This window comes from Ichthyophthirius multifiliis (assembly GCF_000220395.1).
Source record: "Ichthyophthirius multifiliis unplaced genomic scaffold scaff_1120509251428, whole genome shotgun sequence".
In the NCBI taxonomy this organism is placed as follows: domain Eukaryota; phylum Ciliophora; class Oligohymenophorea; order Hymenostomatida; genus Ichthyophthirius; species Ichthyophthirius multifiliis.
Genome location: NW_004085883.1, coordinates 99,396 through 111,739, shown reverse-complemented (window position 1 = coordinate 111,739; position 12,344 = coordinate 99,396). Strand labels below are relative to the sequence as shown.

The 12,344-nt window shown below is 16.3% G+C and overlaps 2 protein-coding genes across 2 annotated transcripts, besides 38 other annotated features; both read left to right on the top strand. All coding sequences in view use genetic code 6, as the record gives it.

Annotated features, from left to right (window-relative positions):
- Positions 1–171: 171 nt before the first annotated feature.
- Positions 172–209: a microsatellite.
- A 2-nt stretch (positions 210–211) lies between these two features.
- Positions 212–242: a microsatellite.
- An 8-nt stretch (positions 243–250) lies between these two features.
- Positions 251–276: a microsatellite.
- A 48-nt stretch (positions 277–324) lies between these two features.
- On the top strand, positions 325–5,493 carry IMG5_202440 (hypothetical protein; the record flags this gene model as incomplete). Its single annotated transcript, XM_004023898.1, has 11 exons — positions 325–487; positions 543–721; positions 811–1,252; positions 1,328–1,955; positions 2,223–2,327; positions 2,469–2,738; positions 2,841–3,529; positions 3,592–4,054; positions 4,559–4,987; positions 5,034–5,352; positions 5,403–5,493. Exons 1-11 carry the CDS (start codon positions 335–337, stop codon positions 5,491–5,493), a joined length of 3,768 nt encoding a protein of 1,255 aa, XP_004023947.1. The 5' UTR covers positions 325–334.
- Positions 723–757: a microsatellite.
- Positions 1,261–1,318: a microsatellite.
- Positions 2,329–2,375: a microsatellite.
- Positions 2,415–2,458: a microsatellite.
- Positions 2,760–2,839: a microsatellite.
- Positions 3,551–3,591: a microsatellite.
- Positions 4,574–4,647: a microsatellite.
- Positions 5,494–5,747: 254 nt separating the features above from the next.
- Positions 5,748–5,829: a microsatellite.
- A 604-nt stretch (positions 5,830–6,433) lies between these two features.
- Positions 6,434–6,464: a microsatellite.
- Positions 6,465–6,514: 50 nt separating this feature from the next.
- Positions 6,515–6,556: a microsatellite.
- Positions 6,557–6,634: 78 nt separating this feature from the next.
- Positions 6,635–6,675: a microsatellite.
- A 149-nt stretch (positions 6,676–6,824) lies between these two features.
- Positions 6,825–6,863: a microsatellite.
- Positions 6,864–6,911: 48 nt separating this feature from the next.
- Positions 6,912–6,960: a microsatellite.
- Positions 6,937–6,970: a microsatellite.
- Positions 6,948–7,013: a microsatellite.
- Positions 6,951–7,011: a microsatellite.
- Positions 7,014–7,074: 61 nt separating the features above from the next.
- On the top strand, positions 7,075–8,300 carry IMG5_202430 (tubulin-tyrosine ligase family protein, putative; the record flags this gene model as incomplete). Its single annotated transcript, XM_004023897.1, has 2 exons — positions 7,075–7,708; positions 7,780–8,300. The coding sequence occupies 2 exons, from the start codon at positions 7,075–7,077 to the stop codon at positions 8,298–8,300; spliced, it is 1,155 nt and encodes a 384-aa protein (XP_004023946.1).
- Positions 7,184–7,224: a microsatellite.
- Positions 7,192–7,229: a microsatellite.
- Positions 7,254–7,308: a microsatellite.
- Positions 7,698–7,745: a microsatellite.
- Positions 7,713–7,743: a microsatellite.
- Positions 7,754–7,778: a microsatellite.
- Positions 8,301–8,785: 485 nt separating the features above from the next.
- Positions 8,786–8,849: a microsatellite.
- Positions 8,787–8,856: a microsatellite.
- A 117-nt stretch (positions 8,857–8,973) lies between these two features.
- Positions 8,974–9,000: a microsatellite.
- An 871-nt stretch (positions 9,001–9,871) lies between these two features.
- Positions 9,872–9,962: a microsatellite.
- Positions 9,963–10,131: 169 nt separating this feature from the next.
- Positions 10,132–10,180: a microsatellite.
- Positions 10,181–10,506: 326 nt separating this feature from the next.
- Positions 10,507–10,576: a microsatellite.
- A 213-nt stretch (positions 10,577–10,789) lies between these two features.
- Positions 10,790–10,836: a microsatellite.
- Positions 10,837–10,920: 84 nt separating this feature from the next.
- Positions 10,921–10,992: a microsatellite.
- Positions 10,921–11,045: a microsatellite.
- Positions 10,957–11,036: a microsatellite.
- Positions 10,966–11,036: a microsatellite.
- Positions 11,046–11,055: 10 nt separating the features above from the next.
- Positions 11,056–11,102: a microsatellite.
- A 32-nt stretch (positions 11,103–11,134) lies between these two features.
- Positions 11,135–11,172: a microsatellite.
- Positions 11,173–12,344: the final 1,172 nt, after the last annotated feature.

Sequence of the window (12,344 nt, the reverse complement as noted above, 5' to 3'; positions counted from 1 at the left end):
ATTTTTAAAAAATATAAAAGATACTTTTAAATTTTATTTGTGAATTGGATGTATGATTGTTTTATATTTTATTTTAATAAAAAAATAAAAAAATATATAAATTAGCGAAAATACAAATAAAAAAATAAAATAATAAATATGAAAAAAGAAATCAAAATATATAAAATTTAATATATTAATAATAAATATTTTATAAAATAAATAAATATACTTTTTTTTTTTTTTTTTTTTTTTTTTTTTTTGAAGAAGGAAAAAAAAAATAAAAAAAAAAAATAATTTTTTTAAAAATAATACATAAATAAATAAATAAAAAATCTTTCATTATTAAAAAAACATGATTAACAATCATTAAATTGAAGTTTCCTCTTTTCAAAAACAAATAAGTTAAAATGACCAATAAGACCAAAATCAACAAAACCAAATCCCCCAAAACGTTTATAAATAATGTGTAAAAAAAATACAAGAAATTTTAAACTATGAAAAACAAGTAAAATATATAAAAAAAACAAAGAAAGAAAAAAAAAAAAACTATAAAAAAAAAGCACTCATTAAAAAAATATGATGAAAATAATAAAAAAATAGAACAAATGAGGTTAGATGTTGCATAAAATTTCGAAATAACCGACGATGAACTTGACTAAGATATTCTAAATGAAAAATAAGCAGAAAATAAAGCCTAAATTTAAAAAAGAATATAAACTATTAACTCAGAAGAATAATTGTAAAAAAAAAAAAAATTAAAAAAAAAAAAAATTAATATTATTTGTATATATTTCTTATATTTTACATTAAAAACTAAAATACAAAAAGGCTAAATAAAAATACAATTATAAAAGCTTTTCAAAATATTGAAAATCAGACTTTTTTATCTAATAGAAAGCAAGAATTTTTGGAATCAAAGCGATTTTTTTTAAAAAACAAAAAAAAGTAAAAAAATAAAAATACATAAAATATATAAAAAAAAAGAAACTTATTTAAATAATTCTAAAAAAATATACAATAAATAAACTAAATAAATGAAGAAGATTAAAATATAGAAGAATATATCTAAAACTAAACAATATTTAAAGAAATTCAAAAAACACAATAAACAAAAAACTCAAAAAGAATAGAAAAAATACTAACAAAATTAACAGAATTAATAGAATTTCCTCAAGATTAAAATATAATAGAAAGCTAACTTTTAAAAAAATATAAAATTTCGCATAAAGACCAATAACTATTGCATTAAAAAAATATTGTAGGTTTTACGGTAATTAAATATATATATATATATATATATATATATATATATATATTTATATATTTATATATATATTATTTATAGACATTAGATTTTACTAAAATTAAAAAATATCGATTTAATGCATTAAACCTACCATTTTGTGGCAGTAATTATAATGAGGCTAAACGTGTAATAGTTCCATAATATCATGCAATACATGGAGACACAACCGATCCTTTTAACCGATTGTTTACTCGACCTGTTGTATTCAGAAACAAACAACAATAAAATTCAAATTAACAACAATAAGGTTAATAATAACCTTTAAACTTGAAATTAAAAAGGACTAATGCTGAATTATATTCAGCTATGCCCCCTTCAGATGCCACATCTTCTCCATTGAAACTAAAACTAAATCAAATAAATGAATATTATCAAGACTGGGACGAGATAATGTCTAAAAGAAACAAGGAAAACGACGATTCTAAGGAAAAAAAGCTTGAAAAATTAAACCGTATGAACTCTTAGGAAAAGAGCAAATACACTAAAGCTTTATTAAAAAAAGCTTGGGGCAATGTAGTCAAAAACGTATTAAAAATATACAGATTTGCTTAATAAACAAGGTAAGAAAACGAGATGAACTGCCGAAAATACGCAATTTTATGTTCAAAAGAAGTCCGTAAAAAATATTCGAAAAGCTAAAGAGCATAAAAAGACTGGGCTCTAAGAAGTAAGAAAATGCATAAAGAAATGACTACATACTGGAGAAAAAGAGAAAGAGAATTAAACGAAATAAAAAGGAGAATCGAAAAACTTGAGATGGAATTATTTCGAAGAGATGAGGAAGAAAAAGAGACTCATTTATAAAAAAAAAGATTGGAATATTTAATGAGACAATCTGATTTATATGCGCATTTTATGGCTTAGAAATTAGGCATATAAATGGATTAAGAAAATAAATAATTATAATAATAATAATAATAATTAAATCAAGTAGAAATTGATGAAAACGAAGCCGTTTAATAGGTAGCTTCCTTAATTAATTAACATAGAAACGAACTTATTAAATTTGATAGAAATACAGATTTAGAAAGATAATTATGTATATATATATTAATATATATATATATATATATATATATATATATATTTAAAAAAAAAAAAAAAAATTTTAAAGTTGGAGGTGAAGATGATAAAATAAAAATAAATGAATAAAAAAAAATTAATGATAAAGATATAAGAGCGGCTCAAAAATTAGATTTCTCATAAGTAGAAGCTGAAACATAAAATAGTATAGTTTAGCCACCTCCTTTATTTTAAGGAACACTTAAAGAATATTAACTTAAAGGTCTTAGATGGTTAGATAATTTATATGAATAAGGTATTAATGGTATATTAGCAGATGAAATGGGTTTAGGAAAAACTATATAAGCAATAGCTTTAATAACACATATTGTTAATTCAAAAAATATATGGGGGCCATTTTTAGTTATTGCACCATCATCTACTTTATGTAATTAAAAATAAAAAAACTTATATTTATATATATATATATATATATATATATATATATATATATATATATATATATATATATATATATATATATATATAGATAATTGGTAGTAAGAATTAAAGAAATTTTTCCCTTAATTAAAAGTTCTTCCGTATTGGGGAAGTTTAAAATAAAGAAAAACTATAAGAACGTATTTTTCTTCACATCATTTAGGTTGTAAAAGTTCACCTTTCCATTTAGTTATAACATCTTATTAACTAGTAGTTTCTGACGAAAAGACTTTCCACAGAATAAAATGGTAATATATGATATTAGATGAAGCTTAGGCTATTAAAAATATTAATTCTTAAAGATGGAAAACATTACTTTCATTTAATTCTAGAAATAAACTACTTCTAACAGGTACTCCTATATAAAATACAATGGCTGAACTATGGGCTTTACTACATTTTATAATGCCTAAACTATTTGATTCACATGATTAATTTTAAGAATGGTTTTCTAAAGACATAGAAGCCTCCAGTTAGGATAAATAACAATTAAATTAACACTAATTATAACGTTTGCATGCTATTTTGAAACCTTTTATGCTCCGAAGAATAAAAAAAGACGTCGAACATGAAATTGGTGCAAAAACAGAGTACTAAATAATGTGTACTATGACCAAAAGGCAATAATGTTTCTATGAGTCTATTAGATAGAAATTATCTTTAAAAGATTTCTTTAAAATATTTGAATCGAAACAAAAAGTTGATAATTTAATGAATTTAGTAATGCAATTTAGAAAAGTAAATAAAATATTTAAAAAAAAAAAAAACAAAGAAAATAAAATAAATAAAATAAAATAAAGGTATGTAATCATCCTGAATTATTTGAAAGAAGAAGTTCCCGAAGTCCGTTTATATTCTAAAATATATATTTTTATACAGGCCATTTACCTCCAAAGCCTGGTTAAATAAAAATGATATATTCAAACATTCATAACCCTATAATATATTAAATTCCAAAACTATACTATGATGAAGTTTTATGCTAAGAGAATTTCTATACTTTTATATAAAGGAAATTTTAATTATTTTCAACATAATACATCTAATAGGATATTTTTAAAGGAAATTCATTTTTTTCATTTATAAGATTACTTGATTTACCTCTTAATATAATGGAAATATACTCTCGAGCAGATTCTTTATACTTAAATATTATTTTATTACATTTTCTTTCCAAAATTTAATAAAAATACCAATATTACGCATCAAAAGATGAAAAGTTTCCATCTAAAAATTTATGGTGGTCCAAAAATATACTTGAAGGTTAATTTGAATAAAAACACGAATCTGTAAATGAAAAAATTATTATTTCCAAACAAAATAGGACAATAAATTAAATAGGAGCCCTTTTTTCACATAACCCTAATAAACTTTACTGCTATATTAAAAAAACCGAAGCTCCTATAATAGAGTTTACTTGCTCTTCTTAAAGTTTTCAAACTAATAAATATACTTATCAAGAAGCTAAGTTCGGAAGTTTTATTATAATAGGAAAACATAGAGTTTTATAAAAAACACAATTCTCAACTGAAGGATAATAAATACCTATATTGGGAAGATCTTAATTAAATACAGAAGTAAAATTATTTTTATTTATTAATTTATAAATTTTATTTTATTACAATTTATGTTTATACTTTTATATATATTTTTATTAGTTATTAAAAGATGGTCTACTAAACAATAATTTTTAAGAGTCTTTTTCTAATATCGAAGTTGTTGATTTCGCAAGTTTAGTAGCTGATAGTGCTAAATTAAAATATTTAGACAAAGTAAATCAAGATATATATATATATATATATATATATATATATATATATATAATTTATATATAAATATATATATACATATATATAAAAATTTATTAATAAATAAAAAAGCTTTTATAAGTTCTTAAAAGAAACGGACATAGAGTTTTAATATTTTGTTAAATGACAAGAATGATAGATATTCTAGAAGATTTTATGACCCGAAAAAAATACAAATATTTCCGTCTAGATGGTTCATGTAATATATCAGATAGACGTGATATGGTAAATGAATTTTAATAAAATGATTAAACTTTCGTTTTCTTATTAAGTACAAGAGCAGGTGGTTTGGGAGTTACTCTTACAGCTGCTGATGTAGTTATTTTTTACGATAATGATTGGAATCCTACTATGGATGCATAGGCTATGGACAGAGCACATAGAATAGGTAATATTTATTTATTGATTTAAAATAAATACTATAATTTTTTTAGGTTAAACTAAGGAAGTTTAAGTTTATAGACTTATTATGAAAGGAACTATTGAGGAAAGAATTTTAAAAAGAGCTTAGTAGAAATAAATGGTTTAGTCTACAGTTTATTCTGGTGGAGCTTTTAAAGCTGATATTTGGAAACCAAAAGAGGTTATGGAAATGCTTTTAGATGAAAACGAAATAAATGAAACTTAAATGTTTATGCCTAAAAGATAGAAAAATGGAATAAATTAGAAAATGATTATTTAAAAGAAATAATAAATGTAAAAAGAAAAAAATCTCAAAAATGAAGATGGAAACGAAAATATGGATATTGAAAAGTATGTTTTTTTATATAATTTTTTGTTATATTTATATTTTATTATATTAGTGATAATGTGGATGATATTGCTATTAATTTTGAAAATATGGATGATGGAGAAGATAGAAATGAAGACGCTTAAGAAAGTGGAGATATTTGAAATAAAAAATGTAAAAGAATTAACAAAAATAAAATAATTTTTTTAAAGTTGAAATTAATAATAATTTGTAATTTAAGTATATATATTTAAAAAAATATATTTTTTTTCGATTATAATTTGAATCTTTAATAAAAATACTTTTAATCATATATAAATTATCAATTAATTTATTTTATGAAGTTATAGAATAATCTCTTATAAAAAAACTATAAATTTTAAAAAAATAATATATTAATATAATTATTTAAAAAAAAAAAATATTTACAAATATTTCAATAATAAAAAATATATATTTATTTACAGATATTTAATAAAAAAAACTAACTAAAATATTTATTTTAATTATAAAAAAATATTAATATATATTTTTTTTTTAAAAAAAAAATATAATGAGACCAAAAAGTCGTTCCAGATCAATAGAACATAAATCATAAAATAAGAAAAAATCATATAAAAAAATTAAATCAGAAAAAAAAAGTATTATCTATAGTCGTTCTTCAAGTAGAAGTTCAAGTAATAATTCTTCAAATAATAAGCATCATAATAAATACAAAAGAAAATCAAAAAAAACAAAAAGGGTATATTCATCCTCCTCTTCTTCAAAATCCGATTCGGAATCACATTAATAATAAATATAACGCCCAAAATTTAACGTGAATCCTTAAATGTTATAAAACATATTAAAAGATTAAGTAAAGGTAAATGCAAGAATGGATTAATAAGAAATAACGAATGCTAATGTAAAGTTATAAAAAATAGATAATACAGGATTAAAAGCATAAAATTTATCAGGTTATTTAAATAAGAATATAAAATAAATATTAAATGAGAAATAATAATAATTTAAATTTATTTGTGCATTTAATAATTGTTAAATGGGATTTCATTTATCAAGTTAATTAATTTAACATTTAGAATAACATAAAAAATAGTAAAATTTATAATAATAATAATAATAATAATATTAATAAATTAAAAAATGAATATTGCTTGATAAAAGAAATTATTTTTAAATCTAATTTTTTTTTAATATTGTTTATTTTTTTATATATTATTTAGTTTTCTAAAATCTTTATTTTATTTTTTGTTAAATGAATTTAATATATAAAGTTTTATTTTATAAATTTTAATAATATATATGAAAATTAAAATAATTTAAAAATTACAAATTAGTTTAAAAATATATAAATATTATTATAATTAAAAAAAAAATTAAAATTTAAATATTTATTATTAAAAAAATAATCAAACTATAAAAAATTTAATCTTTAATTAATTTTTAAATAAAAAATTATATTAATAAATTAATGTTTTTTTTATATATTTATTAAATTAATATAAATATTAATTATATATATTTATATATATATATATTTAATAAATTACTATTAATGAAATAAAAATAACAAAGTAACAAAAAATATTCAAAAAACTATTATTTAAATATATAAAAAATATATATAAATAATTATATATATATTTATAAATATAAATATATTTATAATTATTTATATAATTTAAAAGTAAGTCTTTCATATTGTTCATTATCTGATAATTCTTAAGAAAAAGACTAAGAATAAAATGGGTCAGAATAATTAAATTATAATATATTTTAAATAAAATCTTTTAAATAAATAAGCGAATAAAAACCTACATAAAGCTTAAATTAAATTATGTCATTAAGCACACTAATAAATTTAAATAGAAAAATAAAAATAAATAAAAAAATAACAATAGATTTATCAAGTTTATTTAATATTAAAAATCTCTAAAAAATTATAAAAATAAAAAAATCTTAATAATTAAAAAAAAAAAGATACAAAATATAATATAATATAAGAAGTTTGTAAAAACAAATTTTAATGGAATATTTCTTTAAACAAAAATATTTAAGATTGGAATATAATTTGGTATGATTACTACATAAACGATGATAAATTAAGAAAAATGCTTCCTTTTTAAAAAATTAATCATTTCCCAGGATCATATAATTTAGGCAAGAAAAATTATTTAGGAAAACATTTATAAAAAATGAATAAAATATTTCCTTTAGAATATGATTTTTTCCCTAAAACATGGCTTTTACCGTTTTAATATGAAGAACTAAGAATTTATATGGAAAAAAATAAAACTAAAAAGCCTGTTATAATAGTGAAACCAGAAGCAAATTGTTAAGGAAAAGGAATATATTTAATTTAAAGCATATAAAAAATAAGTTGAAAAATAAAACTAAAAAAATAAAATAAAAAATATTTATTTCAAAAAAAAAAAAAAAAAAAAAAAAAGGATAAGAATAACATGTAGTAGCATAATAATATATATAAAATCCATATTTAATTGATGGTTTAAAATTTGATTTTAGAGTATATGCACTTGTAAAAAGTGTCTGTCCATTGAAAATATTTTTATATAGAGAAGGTTTTGCAAGATTTGCAACTGTAAAATATTAAAAACCTTAAAAAAAAAACATAAAAAATATGTGGATGCATTTAACTAATTATGCTATTAATAAATTAAATCCAGAATTTATATTCAATAAGGAAGTTTTGAAAGATGATTTTGGACATAAAAGAAGCTTTTCTTCTATTTTAAAATATTTGAGTGAAATAGGAGAGGATATAAATAAAGTTCTCATTTAAATTAAATAAATTATTAATAAAACTATGTGCAGTGTATAACCTTATTTAAGCCATTTATATAAAAGTAGTTAACTTAAAGAATAAAATAATTGTATGTGCTTTGAAATATTCGGGTTTTAATAAATAACAAAAATAATTATTTTAATTAATATTTTTTTAAAGCTTTGATATTATGCTTGATGAACATTTAAAAGCATATTTAATTGAGGTTAATCATACGCCAAGTTTTACAACTGATACTCCTTTAGATTATAATATAAAACATTCTTTAATATTAGATACATTAATATTAGTCAATGCTAAATATTAAGATAAATAATAGTATTTATTTTTAAATAATATATAAATATAACTTTATTTTTCAATAAAAGGTATTAAGATAATAAATAATAATAATAAAAACATAAAAAAAAAAATGAAGAAGAAAAGAAAATTAAAATTTAAAAAAAAATAGATAAACATGAAAAATAAAATCAAAACGGTTTTATAAGAATATATCCTTAAAATTAAGTAATTATATTTAGATTTAAAAATCATATTATATATATATAATAGTAGTAAATTTTATACTATAAAATATTTTAATAATATTAAATTTAAAATAGTTAATATAATTTTTATATATACGGATAAATTTAAATAAATAAAAATAAATATATAATATATATATAACTATATATATATATATATATATCTATATATATATATATCTATATAAATCTATCAACTTAAGGATGATATTTCTAATTACTAAAGTTTTATTTAATCAGCATAATTAATACATGATTAGTTTACTGGAACAAAAAAAATTTAATAAAACTTAATTATTGAAAATAAATTATAATAAAAAAATTAATAAAAAAATTAAAGAAGTCTTACTTATAAAAGCTCATTAAATTAAGAAAAATAATATATAGGTATAAACAAAATAAATAGATCGTGCAGCAGTTTTGTAAAAATAAATACTTTAAATAATTCATTTGGAACCAGCCAAAATTTTTAGCCAAAAGTATTAATATAACAAAATTATTAAATTCTTAATTAACTAACCGAAATATATATAAAACTAATACAAACTTTGTTAAATATTAATTAGATTTGATAACTCCATAAATATAAAAAATTATAAAAACACAAACTGAAGAAAAACATGAAAAAATTTTATAAAGCTAAAATTAATAAATAACTAAATATAAGTTAGCAAATCTAAATCAAAAAAATTAATGTTGTAAACGTCCATTTACATGCAATAATAATGTTTAAAGGTTTGATATTTAAAAAAAAGAAAATATAATAATATAAGAATAAAATAATTATAAATAAAGTATTAGTTATAACTTTATTACAGTCAAACAGTAATAAAAATTCTCATTAAGATAATAATTATGTTAAAATATAGTTGACATATAAAAAAAATCGTTTTATTCTTAAAATGATAACAATATTATAAAACTTAGTTTGAAAGCCTAAAAAGCTAAAATTTAAGAAAAATTACAAAGTAAAATTGTTTTGAATTCAAGAGTTTTAAAATCATAATAATAAAACCTTAATGTAAAAGATACACAAGTAAATAATTAGGTTAAAAAAGATTAAAATATTTTAAAATAATAAACTACTTAATAAATTATGCAACTTTATAAAAACAAACCTTTTAATAATTAAAATCAAAAATAAAAATTTAATACTTACTCTAACTTATAATTAGATATAAATAATTTATCGAACTCAGAAAATTTAATTAATAATAATGTTAATAATAATAATAATAATAATAATATTAATAATAATAATAATAATAATAATAATAATAATAATAATAATAATAATAATTAATTTATCAAATACATATCAAATAAGGAAATTTAATTAAATCTTTAAAATAAGATAAAACAGCGAAATTATTTTAAAATAAATTTCTTTTATGATAAATAAATATTAGAAATGCACAAAAAATTTTACGTGTTTTAAATAAAACAAGTATTATTAAATAAAATAAAACATATTTCCATTTATTATTAAATTAATATTCTCCATTTATAAAATTAATAATAATAAATTAAAACAGGTAAAGTAATTTATATGAATAATTCAGAAATATATTTATAAATTAATTATTATTTTTAAATTATTTTATATAATTAAAATATTTTTTATTGCGTAATTTTTGTTTAAAAAAAAAATCAATTTTTATTAAAAAATATATGAATAATGTAAATGATAATTTTTATGAAATATAAATAAAGAAAATTTAATTAATAATTTAATTTATAAATATAAAAAATAAAAATAAAAAAGAAGTATAAAATAAATATTAAAAAAATCATAACTGCACAAAGAATAAAGTATAAAAAAAATATGCAAAGTATAAATGAATAAAACAAAATGTTTAAATAATTAATTTACAAAAATAAAATTTAAATTATAATTATTTAGAAAAATTAAAAAATTTATTTATAAATAAAAAATAATGTTTAAAAAGAAAATAAAACAGAATAAAAACATAATTATAATAAAATAACTTCTTATCTTAAGGGAAATAAAATAATATAAATAAAAGATAAGTAATAATTAGAATTTTATTTTGTTATAATAATAAAAAATAAAATAAATATTATAAATATATAGATATAAATATGTATAAAAAACTAAAAATAAAGTAATTATAAAATAAATTTTTAATTATAAATATATATTTATATTATAATAATTATAAAAAGATAAAAATATGTATTTAAAATTTTTTATTCAAAAAAAATAAAAATATAAAACTTTTTACTTTAAAAATTGAATATATATATATATAAATATATATATATATATATAAATATATATATATATATTTTTATATATTTTTATATATTTTTTATATTTTTATATATTTTTATATATTTTTATATATTTTTACTTATATATTTAATTACAAAATTATGTTTATTTTTAATTATGTTCTATAATTAATATATTTATTTTATTTTCTTATTAGAATGTTATTACTAATTTTGTTTAATTTTATTTTTTAATTTTTTTTATATATTTTATTAATATGATTACGATTTTTTGATTATTAATTTAGAAGTTTATAATATTTTGAATTTGTAATTACATAATGCTATAATTATAAAAATTTAATTTTTTTTTTATTTTTTATTTAATAATGATAATTTAGAAAAAACTTTCTATATATTAAATTTAGTAAAAAAAAAAATTTTAATATATTATATATTCATATTTATTCTTAATAAAATTAAATGTATTTTAGTTTTTTTTTTTTTTAAATATTTTCTTTATTATCATTTTTTCAGTTTTTTTTTATTAATATTTATTTATTAATTATTATAAAATTAAAAATATAATTTGTATTAAAAAATAACAAAGAATCATTTCATTTTTATTTTAATAAATAAACATAAAAAATTATAAATTGTTTCTTTTTCTAATATAATATTGCAAACAATAAGTAAATTTATTATTAAATTTTATATAATATATTATCATATTATTTTAAAAAAATAAATTAAATAGAATTTAAATATTTGTAAAAATTAAATGTTTATTAGATTATATATATAAAAATTAATATTTACATTTATTTATTTATATAAATGAATATGCTTATTTATATTTTTTATAGAAAATGAAAAGAATATATATTGTATACTGATTTAATTCATATTTTTTTATTTTCATAATAATTTATAAATTTTCTATATTGTAATTTTTATTCTTTAATTATTAATTATAAGAAATAAAAAATAAACATTCACAAATTATTATTATTAATATTAAATTTATTGAATTAAAAACAAATATTAATAAATATATATAAAAGCTAAATAAATTTTATTTGTGTTAGTAATTGCTTCTTATTAAAAATTATAATTTTAAAATAAAATTATATAATTACTAAAATAAATAATATAAAATCATTTTGTTCTACTTTGTTAAAAATAAATACACAATCAATTATAAAAAACACCATATTAACAACAAATAATAAAATAAAATAACATTAATAATAAAGAACAAAATTTTCATGCTTTTAAATTAATATTCCTAGCAAAAAAATTAATTAAATTATTCATACACTAATAATGAAAATAGATTGCCTAAAACATTAAGAAAAGGCGTATCATTAGATATTAACAAATTCATAATTATTTAAATATTAAGATTTTAATTATTAAGAAACAACAATTCCTTTCTTAAAGTCTA